At 42.3% G+C, this 22,359-nt stretch overlaps 1 protein-coding gene across 10 annotated transcripts in view; it reads left to right on the top strand.

Moving 5' to 3' along the window:
• The window catches only part of ANK3 (ankyrin 3), a 291,984-nt gene that overhangs the window by 180,176 nt on the left and 89,449 nt on the right, over positions 1-22,359 (top strand). For all 10 annotated transcript variants that reach the window (XM_066191661.1, XM_066191669.1, XM_066191663.1 and 7 more), the window contains exons 10-18: positions 4,309-4,506; positions 6,298-6,396; positions 8,064-8,162; positions 10,102-10,200; positions 12,220-12,417; positions 12,901-12,999; positions 13,732-13,830; positions 17,554-17,751; positions 20,188-20,286. In XM_066191661.1, coding sequence (XP_066047758.1) covers positions 4,309-4,506; positions 6,298-6,396; positions 8,064-8,162; positions 10,102-10,200; positions 12,220-12,417; positions 12,901-12,999; positions 13,732-13,830; positions 17,554-17,751; positions 20,188-20,286 — 1,188 coding nt within the window. The remainder of the gene's footprint in view (positions 1-4,308; positions 4,507-6,297; positions 6,397-8,063; positions 8,163-10,101; positions 10,201-12,219; positions 12,418-12,900; positions 13,000-13,731; positions 13,831-17,553; positions 17,752-20,187; positions 20,287-22,359) is intronic.

The following is a 22,359-nucleotide window of genomic DNA, read 5'->3' as shown; positions in this document are numbered from 1 at the left end:
TGGTCACCCTATCCCTCAGAATTTCAGTAGCTGAAGATCTCTGTGTCTCTCCTGGAATAAATACACGGTGATTACAATAAATCTTCAGCTTGTACCAATTTACCCTAAGGCTAGAGAAGAGACAAGAGATAAAAATAGAGCAATGTCCCTTTGCAGAGACAGCTCGTATTTCCTGAGGACTTAGCCTGATTATCAGTTTCTCCACTTTCTGGCTCTCTACAGTTTATTATGCAAAATTCTTCCTGATAATTTCAAATCACCTGCACCAGGGTGCACAGATTGCTTTAGACCCAAGGGCTGGCGTTAAAGGAAGCTCTTGCCAGGACTCTCCCAGTGGTGGTCTCTGCTGTGCTGTCACTGCTGATTTCAGATCTCAGAGCAGCAGCCTGCTTTGCACCACTGCAGTCCATGACTCCCCCGTTCAGGGATGACATTTGGGCTGTGCAGTTTGTTGAGGTTCTTTCCAGAGATAACCTTCCACTACATGGGTTTTTTTCTTAGTCTGTAACCAATGTGTTTCAGCAACATTTTTGTTCCATTGTTATTTCTTTTCTCTCTCTGTCATCCTGTCCCATTCTGTCTCAGCACCCTTCTATATTCTGCTTTTCTCCTCCCTCCTTTTTTTCCCTCTGCTGGAGTATATTTAGCATTTGTTTGGGGAGGTTGGCACCAGCTTTCCTCTGCTCAATGAGTCACTGGCAAGAGCTGTCATGGGTAATCTGACAGACAGTTTTCACCCATCCTCTGCATGTGGAATTTCCATGGACTCCCACAGCCCTAGCTTGCAGACTCCATGAGCAGGGGAGAACCACACGGGGTTGTCTAGGAACCCCTTGGGCCACATCTGCCACTCTTGGAGCCTGGAGCTTACACTCTGGGAAGAAAGGCACTTCCACCCTCTTGGATAGCTTTTTATTACTTAAAGGGAAAAAAAAAAAAAACCCCAAACACACCACCAAAGCAAAACCACAAAGCCCCCAACCAAACAAAAAGTCCCACGACAACCAACCAAACCGAAGAACACCCGCATAAACACACACCCTATTTCTTTCATTTCCACCATCATAAATGAAAACCTCTCCTAAGGAACTACATTTCTTTGTTGCGTGGATTTTGCATTTTCAGGTGTTACCCCTAAACTTAAGCTGCTGTTCAAGAACTGTGAGCTTTGAATTTGTTGCTCTTCCTGAGCAGACTCACACAGCCTGGCCTAGAGTTCACTAGACAAAATCAGGCAGATTACATGGGATAGTGGGTTAGAAATTGCCTAAGGCTGAGAGACAGACTGGATGTTGATCTGCAGAGGCTTATATAAACAACGTCTGCAAAATAAGAGCCTCCTCTGGAAGAGGGAAAGCTGTTACGTGTTTAAAAGAGAACAGAAGAAAGTGCAGAACTTCCTGCATTTCCTTCTGATGTGTTAATTCTACCTTTTTCAGCAGGCAAGCTAGGAAGTAGCTGTACCTCTGAATGGCATAAATGAATTCATTCATTTGGCACTAAACTGCAGTACTGTCCTCTGCAAAAATAAGTGGCTCCATTCTCTTCAAATTAAGTCATATATTATTGGAAATAGGACACATCTTTGAAAGAATTTGAACTTCACAAAGTTTATTCATGTTACATAAAACTCTTTCAGAATAATAACCAGGCTGCAGTTTGATAGCTATTTCCTGCTAGAGACGGTTTAGTGTAGTGCTGACCCTTTTTTGCACTGGAAGAACCTTAGATTTATATTCAGGGAAGGTGGTGACCTAATGGATTATAAGGGGGTTTCTACAGGCAAAATGAAAAGGGAATTCTAGTCCTGAGCATGCCAGTGATTTTGGGTGTAAGAAATGACATCCCTGTCAATCAATGTCCATCTTTTTTTAGTTACTGGTTTTCCAGACATCTTTGGCTCTTTGTCTTTTTTCTTTTTCTTTTTCCTTGCCCTAGAGTTAATGGCACTTTCCCAGATTAAAGCTCTTTGACACAGGTACGAAATAAGCTCAGTAATTTTGTGTTTACCTAGTCAGACAGTTGATGCTTTGTTTCATCTCTATGGTGCTGTTTTGTTTTGAGGTTTTTTTATTTGGTTGTTTTAAGGTATGGTATGGCCTTATGGTCATTAATGATCAATATCTTTCATTAATCTTGAACTTCTTTCCCTTTTAATGTTTTCTTGGCAATCTTTAAAAAAACCCAGTAATGTAAGAGCATTTATAAAGTGGCTTCATCCTAAAGTACCAGATCACTTCTTCGGGTCGTTGTTGGGTTGTCTCTCACAAGAAGGATTTGGGCCTGGAGAACACTCTTACATGTAGTATTTTTATTTTGAATGTGGCATTGAAATATTAACAGACTCGTGTAAGGTTATGCAGTATCATCAGCTGCAACAGAATTAAGCCTGGTTTAGGGTATAATAAAAGACAATTTTTTTTTTTTTTTTTTTTTTTTTTTTTTTTTTTTTTTTTTTTGTCTGCATCAACTTCTTTAGCCTCCAGTCTTGTCTCTTGCTTTTCTGCATGAGGTCTGGCTAGCTGCTGCACTTCTCTTGTCCATTACAGATTTTTAATAGAGTATTTTGCTGATTTTTCAAACCGCCTCTGTTTCTTCCTTTCTTTTCCACCTGTGTCAGTCGTTTTGGTACAAGTCTCTCCTATAAGAGAGTCCCATATCACCTTCTCCATCTCCTACTCCATTAAAAAGCGTGGTTTATTGGCTGTTACTGTGAAGAATGACACTTTTAACCCGAAGGACCTTTCTTATAAAAACGGAGCAGGATGGTGTTTAAAGTTTCATGATTTTCTTACTCTCACCTAAAAAAGCATCATCAGTTATAAACTATTACCAGAAGGATTTGGTGACCAAGGGAAATTAATCTTTTTTTGTTCTACGGTTAACTACACTAGAAGACAGTGAAAACATTTAAAATGCCTTGCTGGTATCAAGCTTCCATGCAGATAATTGCTGTAGTAGCCTTTGGGAATGGGAGAGAGGCTTATCCAAGCCAACATAAATCACAAGTGAGATGCCCATGAGATAATCTTACTTGAAAGATACTACTGTGTCCAAGAATATCTGTGTCTCAGCACTGCAAGTAAACTGCTCTCCAGTTCTGACAGGATGTGCCTGTTTGCTTTCACCATCCTGCTTCCATGTCGATTTAAAATATCGTTTCACTGCGTATTCCCACCTTTCTTTCGAGTGGTTGTTATTGCTGTTATCCCATGGGCAGGGTGAGGGCAGGGTTTGTTTCAGAGATCTCGGCTGGTTTTGCCTCTCTGCCTTTGCGGGCTGCGGTCACATGAGGGCACTGCGTCTGTGAGCAAAGGTTTGTGTTCCAAGATGCAGACACAGTGTACTGGCAGCCACTTACAGCTAAAAACTACTGTGTGCTGCTGCAAGAATAGCTTCTGCACTCAAAACTAGCTTTGGCATTAGAAGAATCAAGTAAAAAAAAGAAACAAACCTACAGCTGGAAAAAGGAGCTATGTACCACTGCTAAGAAAGCCTCTTTTATTCTGGCATTTATTTTTAATCTTTCATTATGAAATAGTGTCAGTCCTTTCAATTTTTGAGAATCTTCTCTCATGGTTTTACTCTGGAAATATAATGTATTTTGGCAGTTTGTTCACTGTTTTAAACACTGCAAGAAACAGTTCACTGGTACATGAGTCTCTCTCGGGTGTTCCCATGGTGGAACAGCTTTACCGGTGCTGCTGGTAGGTCACAGCATGGAGATTTTTTCAGAGATTTTTAGCCCAGTTGATACTTTTGGTGTTTTCAGTGTAGACTGGGAAGAGTGGTCTCCAGAGCTGGGTAATGTGGCGGAAGCATGTGTACAACCCAAATTCAGGAAAACACAAGTGGAGGTATGAAAGAAGGCTGAAGTGCTCACTGAGTGATGCTCTGACCTGTGCTGTCATGCCTGGTTTATACACGCCACATTAAAGAGTGGCAAGTTTAATTCAGTTTTAAAAACCAGAAATTCCCTGGATGAGGTGTTAAAAGTCACAGAGTGCTATGTAACTCATGTAAATTGAGCAGCTTGTCTGAGACATACTGGCAGAAAGAAGCTACATTTAGAGCATCACTGGGATGTTATGATGGTATTTCAGTGTGGGGCTGCCAACTAACCAAACAAGCTCCAAATTCCGGAGTAAGAACCCCCATCCTTACACTGAACATGTTAAGTTTATTTTGGGTGCTCTCTGGGCTCGTAAAATCCTTCATACAACAAACACTCCAAGAACAACAATGCGGAGGAGTTTCCCTTCTCTGGGCATCCTCTAACCCATCCGTGCTGGGTCTCTCTGTTGGCAGAATGGTTTGTCTCCATTGCACATGGCAACACAAGGGGATCACCTCAACTGTGTTCAGCTCCTGATTCAGCACAACGTGCCTGTGGACGACGTCACCAATGACTACCTGACTGCGCTGCATGTCGCTGCCCACTGCGGCCACTACAAAGTCGCCAAGGTTCTCTTGGACAAGAAAGCTAATCCTAATGCCAAAGCACTGGTGAGTACACAGCAGAGCGCTGTCCCCAGCTAAACATTCCTGCAAAGCTGTGCTGGGACTTACTGGGAGTTGTTTTCTGCCTGCTGCTGGCTGACAGAGAGGATGTACTGTTGTTGCCGCAGCCCAAGAGCAAACGCTCGAGGTTTTCAAAGTGTTAATAATGTATCCTGCAATCAGAGAAGACCTTTGCTTGCAGACAGTCAGCAGTGATTTATGAATTTCTAGCGTAACTAGAGCACTTTTGCCTCCTGGTAGCTTTTTATGATTATGAATAGATGAAACAGCTGCAGACATAACTGCTGTAGTTTTTGGTGTCCATCCTTCTTATTTTCCAAGTGTTTTTACAGAGAAAGTAATCAGTGACATTTAAAACTGAGGGAATTTTTATAAGTTCTCAGTGATGTGGAACAGTAAAAGGTAGGAATGAGTTACATAATGAGTATTTGTGGTATTCCATGTCAATGGAGTCATATGCCTTTCTACTTCAGCAGCAAAATACATTAGCACAGTTAAAATGCATACAAACAGAATACATTAATGCCTTTTGTCCAAATTGCAATCACAATCCATTCTGTTTAAAACGCCTCCAAGATTTGTTCTTCAATAACTCTTCCAAAGAAATTTACATTCTGACATGGATTGGGTTGATTGGTTTCACAGCCTGATGTTAACTCATTCAGCTCCTGAAATGTCACGTGAGCTCCTGAAACCCTCACGAGCCAGGTGGGATTGACTCTCTTGGAAACAGTACAGGCTCCACAGATTTCCTTCACTCCACAGATTTCCTTCTCTCAGCCCCTGTGTTTTTTGTGTCGGATCAACCTGTATTCAGGAGTCTGTGGTCAAGCTGTTACAATATATGAAACACACCTGAGCTCACCCTGGGCACTGTCCACTGCCAGAGAGAGGGGGCAGAGCTGCTACACTGGAACAATGACATGGACCCCACATCATGAAAACATGCAATTTTCTTTACCATAGGCAGGTAAAAAAAGACAGTTTTGATCAGATCTGAGGGACCAGCTCTCCCAGCTGTTTTCAGAATGTTCTGCAAAGTCTCTTTTGTACTGAGCAGCATTAGCATTCAGTGCTCTGATGTTACTGTACCAATCGTGGGTGCTCTGGACAGCCTGTTTTCCTGATTGACTTTTTTTTCTGTGGTATCTGGACAGCCTGATTTTCTGATTTGCTTTTTTTCTGTGGTATCATCTCACACTAAATAAGAGGGTAGTTCTAATGTTCACTCCATTCAGCACATCATTTTTTAAAGGAAGGGGTGAAATACTTGTAGTTGCAGTAAGCTGACAAGTAATTAATGGGAAAAAAACCTCAAACAAACAAGTAGTAAAAATAGTTTAGAAGACATAAATTCCAGGGCCCATAAAAGTAAAGTGTTTTTTTTTTTTTTACCAGCAGTTCTACAAGGTCAAAAGAAAACCAACCAAAAAAACCCCACCTAAATTCCCCAAAAACTCCAGCAGAAAACCCCAGCCAGTTAACAGTGAATATGGGAAGCAAAAAAGAAGGGTTTGATATTTTTGCGTGAATTGAGATTTTTTTAAAATAAATTAATTATTGGAGTGGGTAGTATATTCCCTACTTAAAACTGGATATATGAAATAGATCTTCTTCACAAATTTTTACTCTCTATTACATGAAAAAATGTAGTCATTCCAAAATAAATTTGGGAGTTGTTCCCTTAAAATGAAAAAAGCATTTATGTGAATTCCGTACTCAGTTCTATTTTTTAATTACGTGAGGCATCAAAATTGTGTTCTTTCTCATTTCCAGAATGGTTTCACACCTCTTCACATTGCCTGCAAGAAAAACAGAATAAAAGTAATGGAACTTCTTCTAAAGCATGGTGCATCAATTCAAGCTGTAACTGAGGTAAGAAATGGTCTTTTCAATGCTTGTCTTTGCTTTTCCTAAAAAATTCTTTGTAACTGTATTGGTTAATATTTCAACATTTCTGAAAGAGCATGGACCTATTAAGTCAACAATTATTTTCAGCTAGATATTATGAAATAATAAAACTGAACAGTAAAGTCAGTTGTCCTAATGAATCAAAAGCAACTGATACATGTTGGAATTACAGTGAGAATAACAAGTGAAGCGTAAAAAACATTTCTAAAATCTACCATTTCTGCCAATTTTTTTTCTGTGATTTAAGGCACTGAGGATGAAATTTGCTCTGTTACAGGCATCGAGGTGAAGACTGTGCTTCACCTTTTTAAAAAGGTGGTTTAATTCAGACCTTGTTTTGGCTTTCCACAAAGAAGTTATATTCTCCCGCCATCCTGGGACATCACAAATCAGCTAGACAGAAATCAATATGCAGTCACTTCAGTCAGCATGAGATGGTCTCACCACTATTCCACCCAGTTCTTGGAATAATTTTGAGATCAATTAAGTACCTACGGGAATTTTTATCTCCATATATGTATATTGTACCAAGTTAGGAGAGGAGGAAAGATCACACATATATGAATGTGTGGCCACTGTGGAATGGGCCATGTTAGAAAATGACAGGGAATTCCATGGATTAAACAAAGTGCAACAGGGAATAGTAAAACTCCACAAAACAGAGTTTGATTTATCGTGTATGGGGTTGTTCTAAGTATTCAGCAGCAAACCATCCCTTCCTGGCTTGCTTGAGGGAGAAGAGTCTGCCCTTGCTACAGTTCATGTAGCTTCAGACTAGAGTTTAAAAATTTCTAAAAGCATTTACTAAGTTGTTTGAAACGGGTAAAAAAATAACACACTCAGCCAGTTATTCTGCCTTCCTGCTCATGTTTGCTATTCTGCATGAGAAAGGAAGATAAGTGTTTTCTTTACTTCTACCCTCTGGGGCTTGTATATGTCTGTGGGGAAGCTGCCTAAATCATAGGAATTTCCAGAGATCCACTGAGATCTCTCCTTCTCTTCGTAGCAAAACACCTCTGGCTGACTGTTGGTACAGTTGTGCAGAAGCGCTGTGAGGAGGCTTTAGGGTGATTCTGTGTGCGGAAATATTAACTACCAATTGGATTTTTAAAGCAAAAACCTTGAGGTTATGCCCTGCTGAATGACTGCTCCCTTTTTTCCCCCTCCCCTTCTCTCTCCCTCTCTTCCTCTCCAGTTTGGCTTTCATACCCTGTGTAAGGGCAGTGGTGCAGATTCATGATGATGATCTTTCTGGCACAAGCTGAATGTTTCAGAATACCTTGCCTTCATCCCAGGAATGCTTCTATCTTTCTTTTTTCTGTTCCAAGACGATATTTAGCAAATGCCTAATCTTAATCTTGCTTAGCTGTGGTTGGTTTTGTTGATGAGGAACTAGTGGATTCCTAGAACATTTATATGTTTGCTCAGGAACCACACTCATAGGTGTTTCCAGTTCTGTGTGACCATTCATTTAAGCACGTGTATATTGTTTTAAGAAGATAAAGCCGTCTCAGAAGAGCAAGCAGCTGGGTTTACTCGCTTTGGAAAAGTTTATGTTTTCCTCATGGCATTCTTGTAAAGGCATGTGGAAGTAGGTATTTAATTTGATTGGACTTTGGTCTGTTTTTCAGTCGGGCCTAACGCCAATCCATGTTGCTGCCTTCATGGGACATGTAAATATTGTATCGCAGCTAATGCATCATGGAGCATCCCCCAACACTACCAATGTGGTGAGTCACAAGTTCACTTTCAGCAAGGCAGCACTGGGAATGCGTGATAAGATCTGGGAGCAGTACTGGGATCAATTGCCTAATTCTGCTCTCCACCATCCACCACCATGGCACCTGTGGCTCGTGCTGGAGTCATGGAAAAGCGCAGCCTGCTGAATCCTACTTGGGACATGCTTGGCAGGTTGAGGAAATTTCCAAAGGGTCTGACCCTAAGCAGGCTCTAATTTCTTGATTTTCTGAAGTAAAGAATGAGAACATACTGTAGCTTCTCAGCTGTAATTCCTGAGATCTGTGCTTGACTGTTGAGCACTCTTTTCCCAAGACCCCGGGGGTCTGCCATTTAAGGAGAACTCAGCAGACTGCAGCAGATTGTGGGGACATATTGCCTGTGTCCATCCAGCCATCCGAGCGGCTCTTCTGCTGGCTGTGTGCTGCGTGCCCCAAGGCTCCCGGGGCACGTGTAAAAACTGAACTTCTTCCTAGATGGGTGCTTGAAAGCTGGGAAGTGGGAGAGAAGCAGAAGCTTGTTGATCCTCTTTAATAGTTTGGCCTCCTTTTCACTTTCCATACGCAGGTGCAGCTAGAAGACAAAGTTTTGTAAAAGTCTTCACCTGCTAATTCTATTAAATGACGTAAAAATGCAACACCTTTCATTAACAAGCAGGTGTTTGTACCTAAAGACATATTGATACCCCAAAATGTAGAAACCACTTGCCCTCCTGAATTGTTCTGGTTTCCTTGGATTTGTCTTTCATTAAGTCCATGAAGCTTTAGATGAATGTACTCAGTAATGATTTTTTTTTTCATTCTTGTTCAATTGCCTCAGTGCTTGTCAGATAACAAATGACAGTAGGGGCAAAAGGCATTACAGAAGGAAAGCCAAATATATGTGTGCCTGAATACACAAAATTTGAACTAGATTTTTTACTAAATTCAAGGGACAATTTAAATTACTACTTAAAATTTAAATTGCTACTTAAAAGGACATAATTTTTAACATTGCGAATAAAATGCTAGTAATATAAAAATTGCACTGTCTCTTTAAAGCAAAAATTAATGACAAAGGCACTATTGAGTTGGGAAACTGACCCTGCAATAAATTGCTTTGCAGCGCACAGTGACAGGTCAAATACTGACTTAATCATACATCTTACAGACAACTGTCTTGCTTTGGAACAACAGGTGTCTGCTAAGGAAGGCAGGATCCTCCCTTGAAATGAAGAATGTAAACCCCTTTCCTCCAAAATATTATAATTTTGAAATTAAGGGGCTTTCAGGCAAAAATATGGGAGTAGGAATACCCATTCTTTACTAGAAAAATGAAGATGTAGCAGTACAAAAAAAGCAAACAAAAAAAGAGAACGCTGACAGAGTCAGAATACAACCTGACACCCTGTTGTTGGTCAGGGTGTTGGGAGCAGTCGAACCAAGTCCTCCTGGAGTGACAGATGTGGTTCTGTTGGAGCAATGATCCTGTACAAGGGTGTAGTTTTCCTCTGAAGGTCCAGTGGTGGTGAGATGGGTCTGGTCTTCCTCTGGGAATCCAGTGCAAACAGGCCGTCCTGGTGTTCTGACTCAGATTTTTTACCCAGGTAGGAATGCTTGGCTCCTCCCCCTGGGTGGAGCGTCTCCCACTGGGATGATGTATCAGCCATGCAGTGAGCCTCGATGGCCCATGAACAGCAGATATCCCCTGGAGGGAGGGTGGGTGGTGGAAGAGATAAAGAACACTGCCCCAGCTGGTTTTAACAGCTGGTGATAGAACACATACCCCCAGTTACATTTTGCGTTGTGACCCAAGACAACAACTACAGGAGAGTTTTCTAGTGGAGATGATTCTGAGCGGGGTCGCCAGTATTTCTGTGTTTATGAAAGAGCTGGTGTTTGTTCTTCCTGCAGTGTGGTTTTAATTCTGTTCTGTTTCTGCTGCTGCCTGCAGAGAGGAGAGACAGCGCTGCACATGGCAGCCAGAGCTGGCCAGACAGAGGTCGTGCGGTACCTGGTACAGAACGGGGCCCAGGTGGAGGCCAAGGCCAAGGTGAGGAGATGGCCCAGGTGTAACAAACCTGGATGATCTGTGCTGGACAAAGCAAGGACTCGCATTCACCTTGTGTGTGTCCTTCAGGATGAGCAAGAGGTGAAGCCAAGCCTTTGTGATGCCCACTGATGCTTTGTTATGTACCCTCTTACTATAGCCACGAGTGATCTGTAAGAGACAAGCCAGAGGGTGTCAGGTTGATGCCTTCCCAGTTTTTAATATACATTATCATGTGTTTGAAGAATTTTATTTTGAAATAGGACTTAAAGGGGGAGAGGAATTCCTCAAATCTGCTTTTATTTCAGCAGAACTGGAAACTCCTGGCTTCTGGTGTCTCTTATCGTATCCCTAAAGCAACAGCCTGCATGTATTCAAAAGTAGTTAGACTTCTAAAGAGCACCATCTAAAGGAAGGAGGCACAGTGAGGGGATGTAGCAGAGGGCTGGAAAGAAGGAACAGATTCTACAGAAACAATTGCAGTTGAGGAAGGGAAGGGCTGAGGAAAAATAAATGGTCAAGAGGCATGAAAGTACATCCAAAACTACGGAAATCAAAGAGTTCAAGAAAACAGGCAGGACAAGGAGATAAATGGGTGCAATAAATAGCAGTCCTAATAGGTAAACTCAGGAAATCTTTTTTCCCAAAATGGCCATAAAATAGATATAACCTAAAAAAAACCCCAAACTATTTTTCATTGTGAAATTATCTATGAATTGGGTCACAAGTAAGTTTGCTGTTAAGATTAGCTACTTATAAGAAACTCTGACTAAATATAGCTGATACACTTTATATCTGCAAGGAACCTGACAACAGAACTGATTCGTGTGGCTTGTAAATCTCCAAAGACAGTCTTGAAAGTGAACAGCTCGTGCTCAGAAGCAGTCATGCAAATATTTTCTGAGTAAATTCACAGAATGATTTAATTTGTGAAACTGCCATTGCCTGTGATCAATTTGTTTTCATAAATAACAACTAAATGCAAGCAGTAGATAATACACCAGTGCTAACATCAGCTGTGAGAAATTTGTGGGAAACAGGCACAAACTGGAGTCATTTAAGAACCACAAAGATGCTCCCCAAGTCAGAGGAGAATTGCCCTGGAGAGGAGCGGCATTTATACCCTGGCACGCTCCCATCCTAAATCCAGAGGTGTAAAATCACTCTTGTAGGATGGGCATGAGGTCTCCCCTGAAAAGAACAGCCCAGAACTGCAGGACATGGGGTAGCAGTGCTCGAAAGGTAGGAAATTCAGCAGGGGAAGATGGGGAGAGGAAGATGCTTGGCCACACTGTTGTGATAGTGTGCTTAATCCAAAGATTGTACAGCAGAGAAGGGGGATGACAAAATTACAAAACCAAATAATGAAGAGGTGAGAAATTCTCTCTTAACTGCTCAGAACAAGGTCACAACATCCTAATATTTTCAGGGAAGGAAAAGAAATAAGCCATGAGATTCATGACAGGGAAACATACTTAAAACTATTCAGATTATTGTCTTCTGAGTGAGAAGTAGAAAGTGACAAGTAATTGCCACACCATGCTCTATCATCAGTTACATCTACGGAAAAGTTAGCTGCAAAATAACAAACAATCATTCAACCAGTTAAAAAAGCACAAAAATAATGATACTCTATGCAAGTTTCCAGACAATAATTGATTGAGCTATTAAATGTTGCTGTGAAACCTAAAAGAGATCAAGATGTGAGCGCTGGCTTCGTTTTATGAAGGGTCTGCAAAGCAAAGTGAGGCAAATCCAGATAAGGAAGAAAATTGATAAATTTATTAACTTTTATGGATTATGTCACTGTCTGGAATATTTTGTGAGGAACCAACAAAGAGAAAGGTGTCTTTATGATATGACACAGAGAAAGCCAGGGTGCAACATTCCCTAGCTAAGACCTCAGCAGAGTTAATGCTTGTCTGCAGTTGTGGAAAGTTACAGAATGTGGGCAAAACTTTTGCGTCCCAAGGAAAAGTGCAGTTTTCTCATGCAGGCCTGTGTTGTTCCCTCTGTGTTCAGGATGACCAAACGCCGCTGCACATTTCTGCCCGCCTGGGGAAAGCAGACATTGTGCAGCAGCTGCTGCAGCAGGGAGCATCCCCCAATGCAGCCACCACCTCAGGCTACACACCCCTGCACCTCTCTGCTCGGGAAGGGCATGAAGACGTGGCTTCTGTTCTTTTGGATCATGGTGCATCTCTGTCTATCATCACCAAGGTAAGCAAGCTGCAGGAGTGACAGCTGGAATTGTAAAACGTACCTGTAGCAAGGGCTGCTTGTGATTGAAGTGCTGCAAGAGTCATGTACACATACAGTGTGTGAGCAACATTTTATTAAAAGGGTACAAAGCTTCACGCTTGTGCCTCAGGACCTGGTGTATAACACAGCCCAGTGATCAGAGCTGCAATGGAAGGAATGCAGGGCAGAAATTCCAGGCGGGTGTTGATAGGCTTGCCCTTGGGTCTTCCGTAGTGTGAAGAAAGGAACCGACTCTTCCCTTGTTTAATGTAGAAAGGGCTTTGCCTTGCAAGGGAAGGGCCTCCAGACCCCACAGGGCATTTGGGAATCTGCAGACTTGCTGCCTGTACTCAGGACTACATAAGGGGGTGGCTGGATGCAACTGCATCCTAGCAGATCAGAGACAAGCCTTGCCCTGAGAAAGAGTGCCAGGGGCTGCTATATTACTGCTTTCTCTTACAGAAAGGATTTACTCCACTACATGTGGCTGCAAAGTACGGGAAAATTGAGGTAGCCAACCTCCTGCTTCAGAAGAATGCATCTCCTGATGCTGCTGGGAAGGTAGGACAGAAGAAGCCACTGCCACTTGCACAGCAAATGTCTCAAATCAGATAATATTTTATTAATGTCCTCCTACCTACTTACCATCAGACTAGTATCCACAGCCTGCGTGTAGCTGGAATTGGTTTCATGTGGTGTTCCAGTCCCTGCTGGGGCTGCCAAGAGCCAGCAAACTCTTGACAAAGTGACTTTTATTGTCATTAGTTGACAACAAAGTGATGTGCTCTGTGTTCTCATCCAGGGGAATGGAGACAAACCATTCCCCTGTGTTCCTACCCAGACTATTTGCAGTCCTTATCAGAGTGTTTGGGTAGCTGGCTCTGCTTCCCCAGGTGTCATGATGGGGAGGGGGTTGGGGGGCAAAGGCCAATAGGACCTCAAGCTTTTTTTAAACCAGCCCAGCTTGGATTTTTACAGATGCGAGGGGCAGTTTACTTATCCAGGCAGTAAAAGGAAAACATTGCCAAGGGTGTGACCTCCTTACCCCAGGGCAGCACAGATATGTGCTTCTCCATTTATTTTCCCTGGGAAAAGGGAATGGGGCTTTCACAGCTCAGGAAGGATTTCCAAATTTGTTTTATTTTTTGATTCTAAAAGTTCCCAAAGGCTCTGGATACATGAATGAGTAACAAATGTGGTTTTTTCACCTTATCTGCTGGAATTTTCCAGACTCCTGAGTTTCCCCTGGAGAGAGTCTGTAACAGCACTTGTTTGTTCTGCATGTGTTTTTAGAGCGGTTTAACACCACTGCATGTAGCTGCACACTACGATAATCAAAAAGTGGCCCTCCTCCTGTTGGACCAGGGAGCTTCACCTCATGCCTCTGCCAAGGTACAAGTACTGGCCACTCTGGGGGAACAATACCCAGACTTTTTGTGTCCCTTTATTCCCTGTCTACCCCTGTTCTTCCTAGGCTGTGTATGTTTGCAGTTACAGGAGGCTCAGTGACCTTGTGTGTTAATGTCTCAAATCCACATAAAGCTGCTAGAATGATCCTGCAGGTGAATAAAACAGCAATTTAAAAAAGCGAATAAAGATGCAGAAACACTTTAAATCACCGGTTTCAGTCTCAGCAAATACTGAGCCTTGCTTTCATTTGTCCAGCCGCTTCAGTAGCTTCTCCAAGCTAGCCAACTTTGTATCATTGCACCTTAAGATTTGTGCAGAGCAAGCTTGGGGTTAAAGCCCAGCTATACAGGGGTTCTTGTGTTTGTGCCACAGGATGATATCTGAGGTGAGATAAGTTTCTCAGCACAATATATGCAATTATTCATGTGCTTCACAATACTTCTTCCCCAGTGTAAATGAACTGGCAAGAAATAAAACTAGTCACAGCCCTGCTTTGATTGTAAATTATTGTAGGCAAGACAATACCTAGTGTAAGGTTTCAGAGGATATGAAAGAATAAATATGTAGATTTATTCTTGTAGTGCATAGAATGAAGAGAATTTCGAGAAGCTTAAACTGACTATTTCTTTTGTGGATCCCAGTTTTAAATATGGGATGGATAAATACAATAACCAATCAAAATATAATCGATATTTGAACAGGAACATTGGGTAAAGCAGGATGGAAGTAGATGTAGGTTAAAGCAAGTCAAGTGCAGTGTAAATGCCTCATTTGAAACAACCCAGATAATTTCCTTAAATCACTGCAAAAATCCCCAAAAAACCAACCCTATGGAAAAAGGAGAGCTAGTGGAAAAGCCAGTATTATAGTTAGATGGGCTTGATTGCCTTGATTGCCTTCCTCTCACACATGGCTGAGTGCAGCCATAGCACTGGAGGCCTTCTGCGTGGCTGCAGGAGAGGAAGGAGTGTGCCAGCATGGTAGGTCCCAGGGTTTGTAGTGCAAGGAGGGGGAAGTTAAATAAACACGGACTGCCAGCAGCAATGGCGCAGTTTAAAATCAATACTGTCGATAGTGGCAATCTGCCAGAGCAGTGCCCCAGGGGGGCAACTGCAGTGATCCCTGATCCCTCACTACTGCAGCACAGCATTCTCAAATGCCACTGGGGGGAAGAAAGGGCCTTCTGAAGAGGATGAGAAGGCACTGACCCAGTTTTCACTGAAAGAAGCTGCCAGTGGGAGCTGTGCATCCTGTGGGGCAGGGATTGCAGCAGCCTCTGCCAAGGGCTTGGGGAGTCCAAACCAAGGTGGAAGCCCTGTAGACTGTGGTACAGCATTGCACAAACTCATGTGTCAGGTCACCTCAGCTTCCCCATCCGTAACAGAACAGCTCTGCAGCTGCCACTTCAGGCCTCCAAGTGCCAGCTGTAAGTGTGCCTAAGAGAAAGCATTTGTTAGTGCTCTGCAGCTAGTGAGCCACGGCAGCAGCGAGCAGAGTGTCAATACTAAATAAAATTAACCATAACATGTTTGTTGCTTCGGGCCCCCACTGTGCACTCATCTGAAAGATGATGTTGGTAACAGCAGATGATTTCCTGTACTTTTTGTAAATGTGGTCCAGTAAATAAATATTATGTCATATCTCATCACTGGCTCCAAAGTTAATCTCATCAGTAGTTGCCTTTCCTGTGACACCACTGTCTTTAACACTGATCTCAAGAGTGGCTCATTAGCCAAGCCCAGCCAAATCTGCCTTGAAGAGTGACAAGTGACAGGGTATGGGAAATGGGCATGTCAGAGCACAGTGCTGCAGTACAGTTATTCTGATGAACCATTCTTCTCTTTCATAGGCAAAAATTGTGCCTAATTTCACGTGTGGCTCATCCCTAATTTGAATTTGGCGTCCACTTCACAGTGCCTTTCTTCTTTGCCACACCATCCCCAAAGCCTTAGTTTTCCTCTGTCCCTTCATCTTTAACCATTTTCCTTTTTTCCACTCTTTTCCCTGGCAACCAGAATAAGCCAATACCCTTCCTTCTAAACTTCTCTGTTCCTTTCTCCATCTATGCATAGTGACAGAGTGCTGCCCTTATGTGGAGAAGATGCAGATTGGGACTGAGTTGAATTTCAGCTTTTATTTTTCAGCTCTCTTTTTGCCTTCTCCTGGCAACCTGCTGCTGTCCAGTCCACTGAAAGCAATATATGCCCATTCCTGAGGAAAAGGCTTGGAAACTGCATTTGTTATTTTATATAATGTAATATGAGCTCCATTTAAAGGAGTTATTATTTAGCAGACACACAGGATTTAGCATGTAGTATTTAGGATTTATTAGGTGCTCGTGTGGCAGTGGTTGTTTTAAATGGCAGTATCATGCAGGATGTCTAAGGGAGAGGATTATGTTTGTTTTTCCTCAAGCACTTTATCTTCAAAGTGAATATTCAGTGGCCATGTGCTTCCTTTATTGATTGCAGCACTGTGCTTCCTCAGTGTCATTTTCAGATACCTTAGTATCCAAGATCTGAACTGAATCTGAATTGAATTTTGAAGGTTACAGAACCTTCTTCACATGAAACTAGTGCTGTGCATCTCTTGCTGCCAGGCTCCTAGTAAAGCTCTCTTGTAATCGTTTTTGAGGCCCCATGTATTTATTCCTTGCTCATACCTGCATTGCTCTGCATCTCTTGTGACCTCCCTTCCTTTTCAGACCAGCCCTGCTGCCCTGGGTGCAGGGAGAAGCCCAGGCAGGTGAATGCTTTGTGCCTTTAGGTAGATTTTATTGGGCTGGGTAATCTGAGATGCAAATGGTATTTATGATACCATCAATTAAGACAAAATAGTTTATGCAGATTGGGTCTCATCCCACCAGCCTTATCCCTTTGTCACATGCAAATGTGTGCGCATTTGTCATTTGCTTGAAAATGAGGGTTAATACATTTTTGAAGGACAGGAAGTTCTTGACTAAACAGTCATTGTAATCTGGTCATACCTCCATCAGAATTCTGGTATTTGTGTGCTGATCCGTTATTCTTTATATCCATTTATGTCTTGTCTGTCTGGTTTTTTTTAGAGTTACAAAATTGCATTGTGCAATAGATACTGCATTTTTATTTTTAGTAGTGGGGTCCCTCGGTACACATATTGGAAAGAATAAAAAGATAAGGAATGCATGACTCTAAAGTTATATGCTTCAGTTTTCCCTTGATCTGAAAAAAAAAACCCCAGCTTGTCAGTAAGGTTTAGGGTAAATCTGCAAGAAAGGCCATATTTCATGTACATAATGCTTTCATTCACACTGGGAAATGGGAAAAAAACTCAAACAATAACAGCTGTTCTGAGTTATGAACACATATCCTGCTCTTCTGTTTGTAAAAAAAATTTATGTACATTTAAGGAAAAGGAGCAAATGTCTCTGAAACAAAACTCAAACTCCTATTTCTATAGATTGTCCTTTCCTGAAAAGATATTTTTTCCTAAATTTGAAAATTTACTTCAGAATCCTCCTCCTCTGAAAGTAGCAGTACTCTGGAAAAAAAAAAAAAAAAGATTGCTTTAAAGTCAGATACATTGGTTGGTACAGCTTGTTAACATTGTATTTCAGTGTGTTTGACAGAATTTTTAGAACTAGTGGCATAATTATTCACGGAGTTGGGTAGCTACAGAGAAGTGATTTATCACCTTGTTCAGCGAAGTGCTTTCTGTTGGCAGAATGGTTACACACCCCTGCACATAGCTGCCAAGAAGAACCAGATGGACATAGCGACCACGCTGCTGGAGTACGGCGCCGATGCCAACGCCGTCACCAGGCAGGGCATCGCCCCCGTGCACCTCGCCTCCCAGGACGGCCACGTGGACATGGTGTCACTGCTGCTCTCCAGAAACGCCAATGTCAACCTCAGCAACAAGGTCAGTGCTCCCCCTGCCCGGGGACAAGTCTGTGACCAGAAGGAGAGGGCCCTGCGATTAAGTTTTGCCCGCTGGGATTCTGCACGCGCTGAAAGCCACTGCAGGTGTCTGAGTGCACATCATCGTCTCTCCTGGCAAACGGCAGCATGCTGTGCCACACTGAATGAACTGTGGTTTGTAGTGCCCAAGGTTTGGTGATAGCACATGCTGCAGTGGAATTTATTAATCCAGCATTGATTTATGCTAATCTGCCAAAACATGGCCAGAGAGAAAGTATCTTCTTCCCCAGAGGGGCTAGCACCTGTCATTTATCAGCCTCTAGGAATATGCCTGCCCATTTTTCAATTCTTACACGTGTAATTGTAACATTTGCTATACTTTTTTTGTAATTTTTTTTTTGTATTTTTAACATTTTTAGCACTACAATATTTTATAACAAAAAAATGTAACGCATACCAGGGAATGGTAAAAAATATTACCAGCTAATGGTAACAGCCAACTTGTTCAGGGATGGTGACTTTTTTAATGGGATAGTAACAGCAACCTTGTGTGAGATTTTGTTCCTTAACATAAGTGATTCTTCCTCCCTCGGGTATGTTTCTTAGCCCACAGTGACTTTTGGTGTAATTTCTCCTGGTGGTAGGAAAGTTGATGTATTTTAGTTCATGTGTGAATTCATAGGCTATTAAGTCTGCTCTATAGTAATGTTTCTAGCAAATGTGCAGCTTTAATTCTTTAAATGCCCCACTAGACATTGTTTTTTTGTCATTACCAAGTGCAGTTTCAGTATGGATTTCTGTCGCTAGACTAGAAAGGCAATAGAAAGTTTTTTCATGGAAAATATTTCTTATTCTCAGCAGGTAGGAAGAGTCAGTATCCTCTGAAGCAGTGGGTGTTCCTGCACAGGGCTGCTGTGTTTTCCTGCTTCTAACTTTCCAATTTCATTATTTGTGGGTCCTCCTCCAGAAAGCTTCTCTAGCAAATGAGGAATTTTTTTCCCCCACAAATCTCAATCTTGTGTGGGCTTATGCAGTGTAGGGTGGACTTTGCATCCCCACAGGGAAATTTGCCATGTACGTGTTCTGCATCCATTGGCTAGCCCATTTTTCTGCTGAGGCTAATACAGGGAGCACGATTGAAGTGCTTGGCACATTGATTCAGTGCCACCAGAGGTTAATTACCTGCAGCAGCCTTCCATCTGTTCACTTGTAATCTCCAGTTTCTCATTGCGCTGATAACACCACCTTTGGGCAGTAATTCCCCTCCATACTCTCTCAGGGATGCACATTTCCTCAGAGCACAGCACCTCTACATTCGAAGCCACATCTTTAAAGCCCACTGACTTCTGAGTTTTGCAGTGGGAGTAAAAAGAGCATTTATTTCTTCAGGACCCATGGAATGGTTTGGAGCTGCATTCTCAGAGCCCCCATACTGAGCACTTTTATTAAATCTTTTTAGAAGGTTTGGCCATTAATATCCAGGCTCCATTAGGTAATTTAGAGTTGGTTACTGTTGCATATTTGTGTAAAGTGACCCACCTAAACTGTGTTATCATCAGGGCTGCATCTTGGAGTGAAATGCAGTGGGACACTCTCAAAATAACTGGCCTTGGTAGGGAGTGCAACTGTGGATGTGGACTTGGGTTCCAGGGTAGGAAACTTAGTGAGTGTTCCTGCCTGATGTGACAACTGCTGCCACTTGCTCTTCTGTCCTTGGTGCTAAAGGCAGCAGGAACAGGAGAGAAAATTAACCATAATTTTCAAGTAAAGGGTATTCTTTGTCATTCCTAACAACATCTCCTCAGCAGATTTTCTCCTTCCCTTTTTATTTTCAACCCCTTTAATGTGGTAGAAATTTGCATAGTTTTCAGAGGTTTTAAGGATATTTAGATCTTGAGCTTTAAATAAGAAAAATTATTATCAGTATGTGTTTTCTATCAAGTCTGTATACTTTCTGAGCAGAGAGAAATGGGCCTAATCTCAGAGAAATGCAGCTTTATTCTTTTGTGTTTGTGTCTGAACATGATCAAGTAGAGGAGTAAAAGGTAAGGGTAAAACTAAATGAACGTAAAAAACTTGCAGAAGTGTAAACAGTGATTCAATATTGCTTTTAAAGTCTGACTCATTATAAGGAAGTAAATTAGGAGGTAAAAAATACTATGTGACTTTTCCTTAAAGTGCTCTAATTTGCTATCCCACATGTAACACTGCATGGAGAAATGTTCCTTGTCTTAAAGAAACATCACCCTCCTGGCTTTTGAATTGTACTTTCCTGCAGATCAAGAGTGTGATTACAAAGCCCCTCACACAGTGAGAGTGGAATGAGTAACTTCTTTAAATCCAGTCTGATGTTCAGAGTCTTACTCCTACCTGAATTTGCATTTTAGTGGTCATGTGCCTCCTCTGGAGATTGTTATTTGTTGTTTCTGATTTACAGAGTGGACTGACACCGCTCCACCTGGCTGCCCAAGAGGACAGGGTCAATGTAGCAGAGGTTCTGGTTAACCAGGGAGCTGCTGTTGATGCACAGACGAAGGTATGAACACCACTGTCACATGAAATATTTCCTTTCAGGGAGGCATGAGCCTCTAGACGGGACTAGGAATTGATTTCAGGGCAAAACTGAAATTGCAGCAGAGAAACATTCCTTGTAATAAATCATTGCAGAATATGTTCTGAAAACTGAAGCTACATAAACTTGGGTGTTCAATGTCAAGCTCAGCCTTTGAGCAGAAAGCTTATTTCTCACCACATATTTAGATCAATATAGGTTTAGATTGTATCCTATTATTGTGCTTCACTGAAGGTAAGTGGGATTGATCTAGTTTTTGAGTAAGGAAACTGTTATCTAATGTGAAATACATATATGCAGTGGTGGTCCATTTCAAATTTACTTGCCTAAAAATGGTTTTGCCTAAATATTTGGATTGCTAAATAAGAGACCTGGATTTCCAAGATGCTTGGGGATGGCTTTTGAGACCCCCAACAATGACACCTCCCACTTCACAGTATTTCTTTTTAAGATCCATGTCCTGAAGCAAAGACCCTTTGCAGAAATGGGTTTATTTTTACACTCCCTCATGGTGTTCAGTGCTCAGAATTTAATGATAATGATCTCAGTGTTGATTGCATTTACATTCCTCATGCATTGTCTAGATCTCGGAGGCATTCCTTTAGCTGGGCAAGAGATCAGTTGAGATCAAATACTTGGACTGTAGCGGATCCAATCAGCTAAATGAACCAGGTCTCACAATCTGACCTGCACTCTTTTGCAGAGTAGTAGCTTTCACAACTCTCTGCTCAGTGTGTGCCACGAGTTAGGTGCTGTGCTTGCATCCCAGGAATGTCCAGGTGTGTCAGACTGTCCAACAATATCATCACATTACAATGACAGCTCAGAAAGGGCTGAGTCCAGCGTCATGTCTGTCTGCAGCTCAGCCGATTTTAATCTGTGGCAGAGGGAAAAGTCATTGTTACCTGATTACTCTGCAGTGTAATTCAAACTGTACCAGCTACTGATTTCAATAACATTATCCTGACACAAACCTGAAATAGTTTTGCTAAAATCCCAGGAGCTTCTTCAGGTTTACACTTTGGTAACATATCCTCAGCCTGTACTTTAAGGATGAATCAGTCAGGGTTCTTATCTGCCAGATCACCCAGCAGCAGATGAGATCGGCCTCTTGCACAATTTCCTCAGATGAATGTGGTTGTCTTCCTATAGAGAGTTTCTACCTGGTTTTGGTTTCAGTAGCAGGACACTGCAGAGCCTGTTCTTTTAACTTGGTCAGAGCTGAATCACCTTGCAAGCCATACAACTTGTCTGAGTGTTTGCCTCTGCCCCTCTGTGCCCTGCTCCTGTCTGTCCCACAAATAGCAAGCAGTTTAAGGAGACATTTATACTGACAGGTGCAGGCAGAAACACGTGTTTGCTTTGCTGGCTCTCCAGAGTCCAAACAGGATCCCATTCTGGGCTGCAGTGGCCTTTTAGCCACATTAGAGTGGTGGAAACCTCTGAAGCACTGCCACAGCTGAGAGGCAGGCAGGGCATTTCTGCTGGATCCCAGGGGACAGCCTGGTGCAGCTGCAGGAGCTCTGCGCTCAGCTTCAGGTCTGCCAACGTGGTGGAGCAGGCAAGTGGCTCTGTAGAGACACATGGAAAAAGGTCTTCAGTTTATCATTCAGGGTACACATTCCTCTGTGTGGAGCTGAATTTCTTAATTGCATCTCTGAAAATTGACCTAGTCATTAGGTAGAGTGGGGGGAAAATGCAGTCATATTTCACTATGTGCAACATGAATCCTGTCATCAGTAACAGTCATATAATTTCATAGAAGACAGAAATAAATCCCTAGTAGTTCACCCTCATTCCGCAGTTATGTGTGTAACTAGGGTGAATAAAGAATAGTTTCCGAGTACACTCTTGTTTCCATGGGACTGCCCCATAATTGTTAGGAAGTGGCTCAGGGACTCATAAGTCATGTTGTATTTAAGCAGGACTACTCTGGGGTGTAAAAAGTCACCTGTTTGGGGAAATTCTCCATCCTGTAGGCTTCTGTGGGGAAGAACGCCCACAACAGCTTGTCCTCCTGTCCACCTTACTAGTTAA

This window comes from Chamaea fasciata, unplaced genomic scaffold, assembly GCF_029207755.1.
Source record: "Chamaea fasciata isolate MVZ Bird 193981 ecotype frontalis unplaced genomic scaffold, bChaFas1.0.hap1 SCAF_9, whole genome shotgun sequence".
NCBI lineage: Eukaryota > Metazoa > Chordata > Aves > Passeriformes > Sylviidae > Chamaea > Chamaea fasciata.
This window is presented reverse-complemented; position numbering and strand designations above follow the sequence as displayed.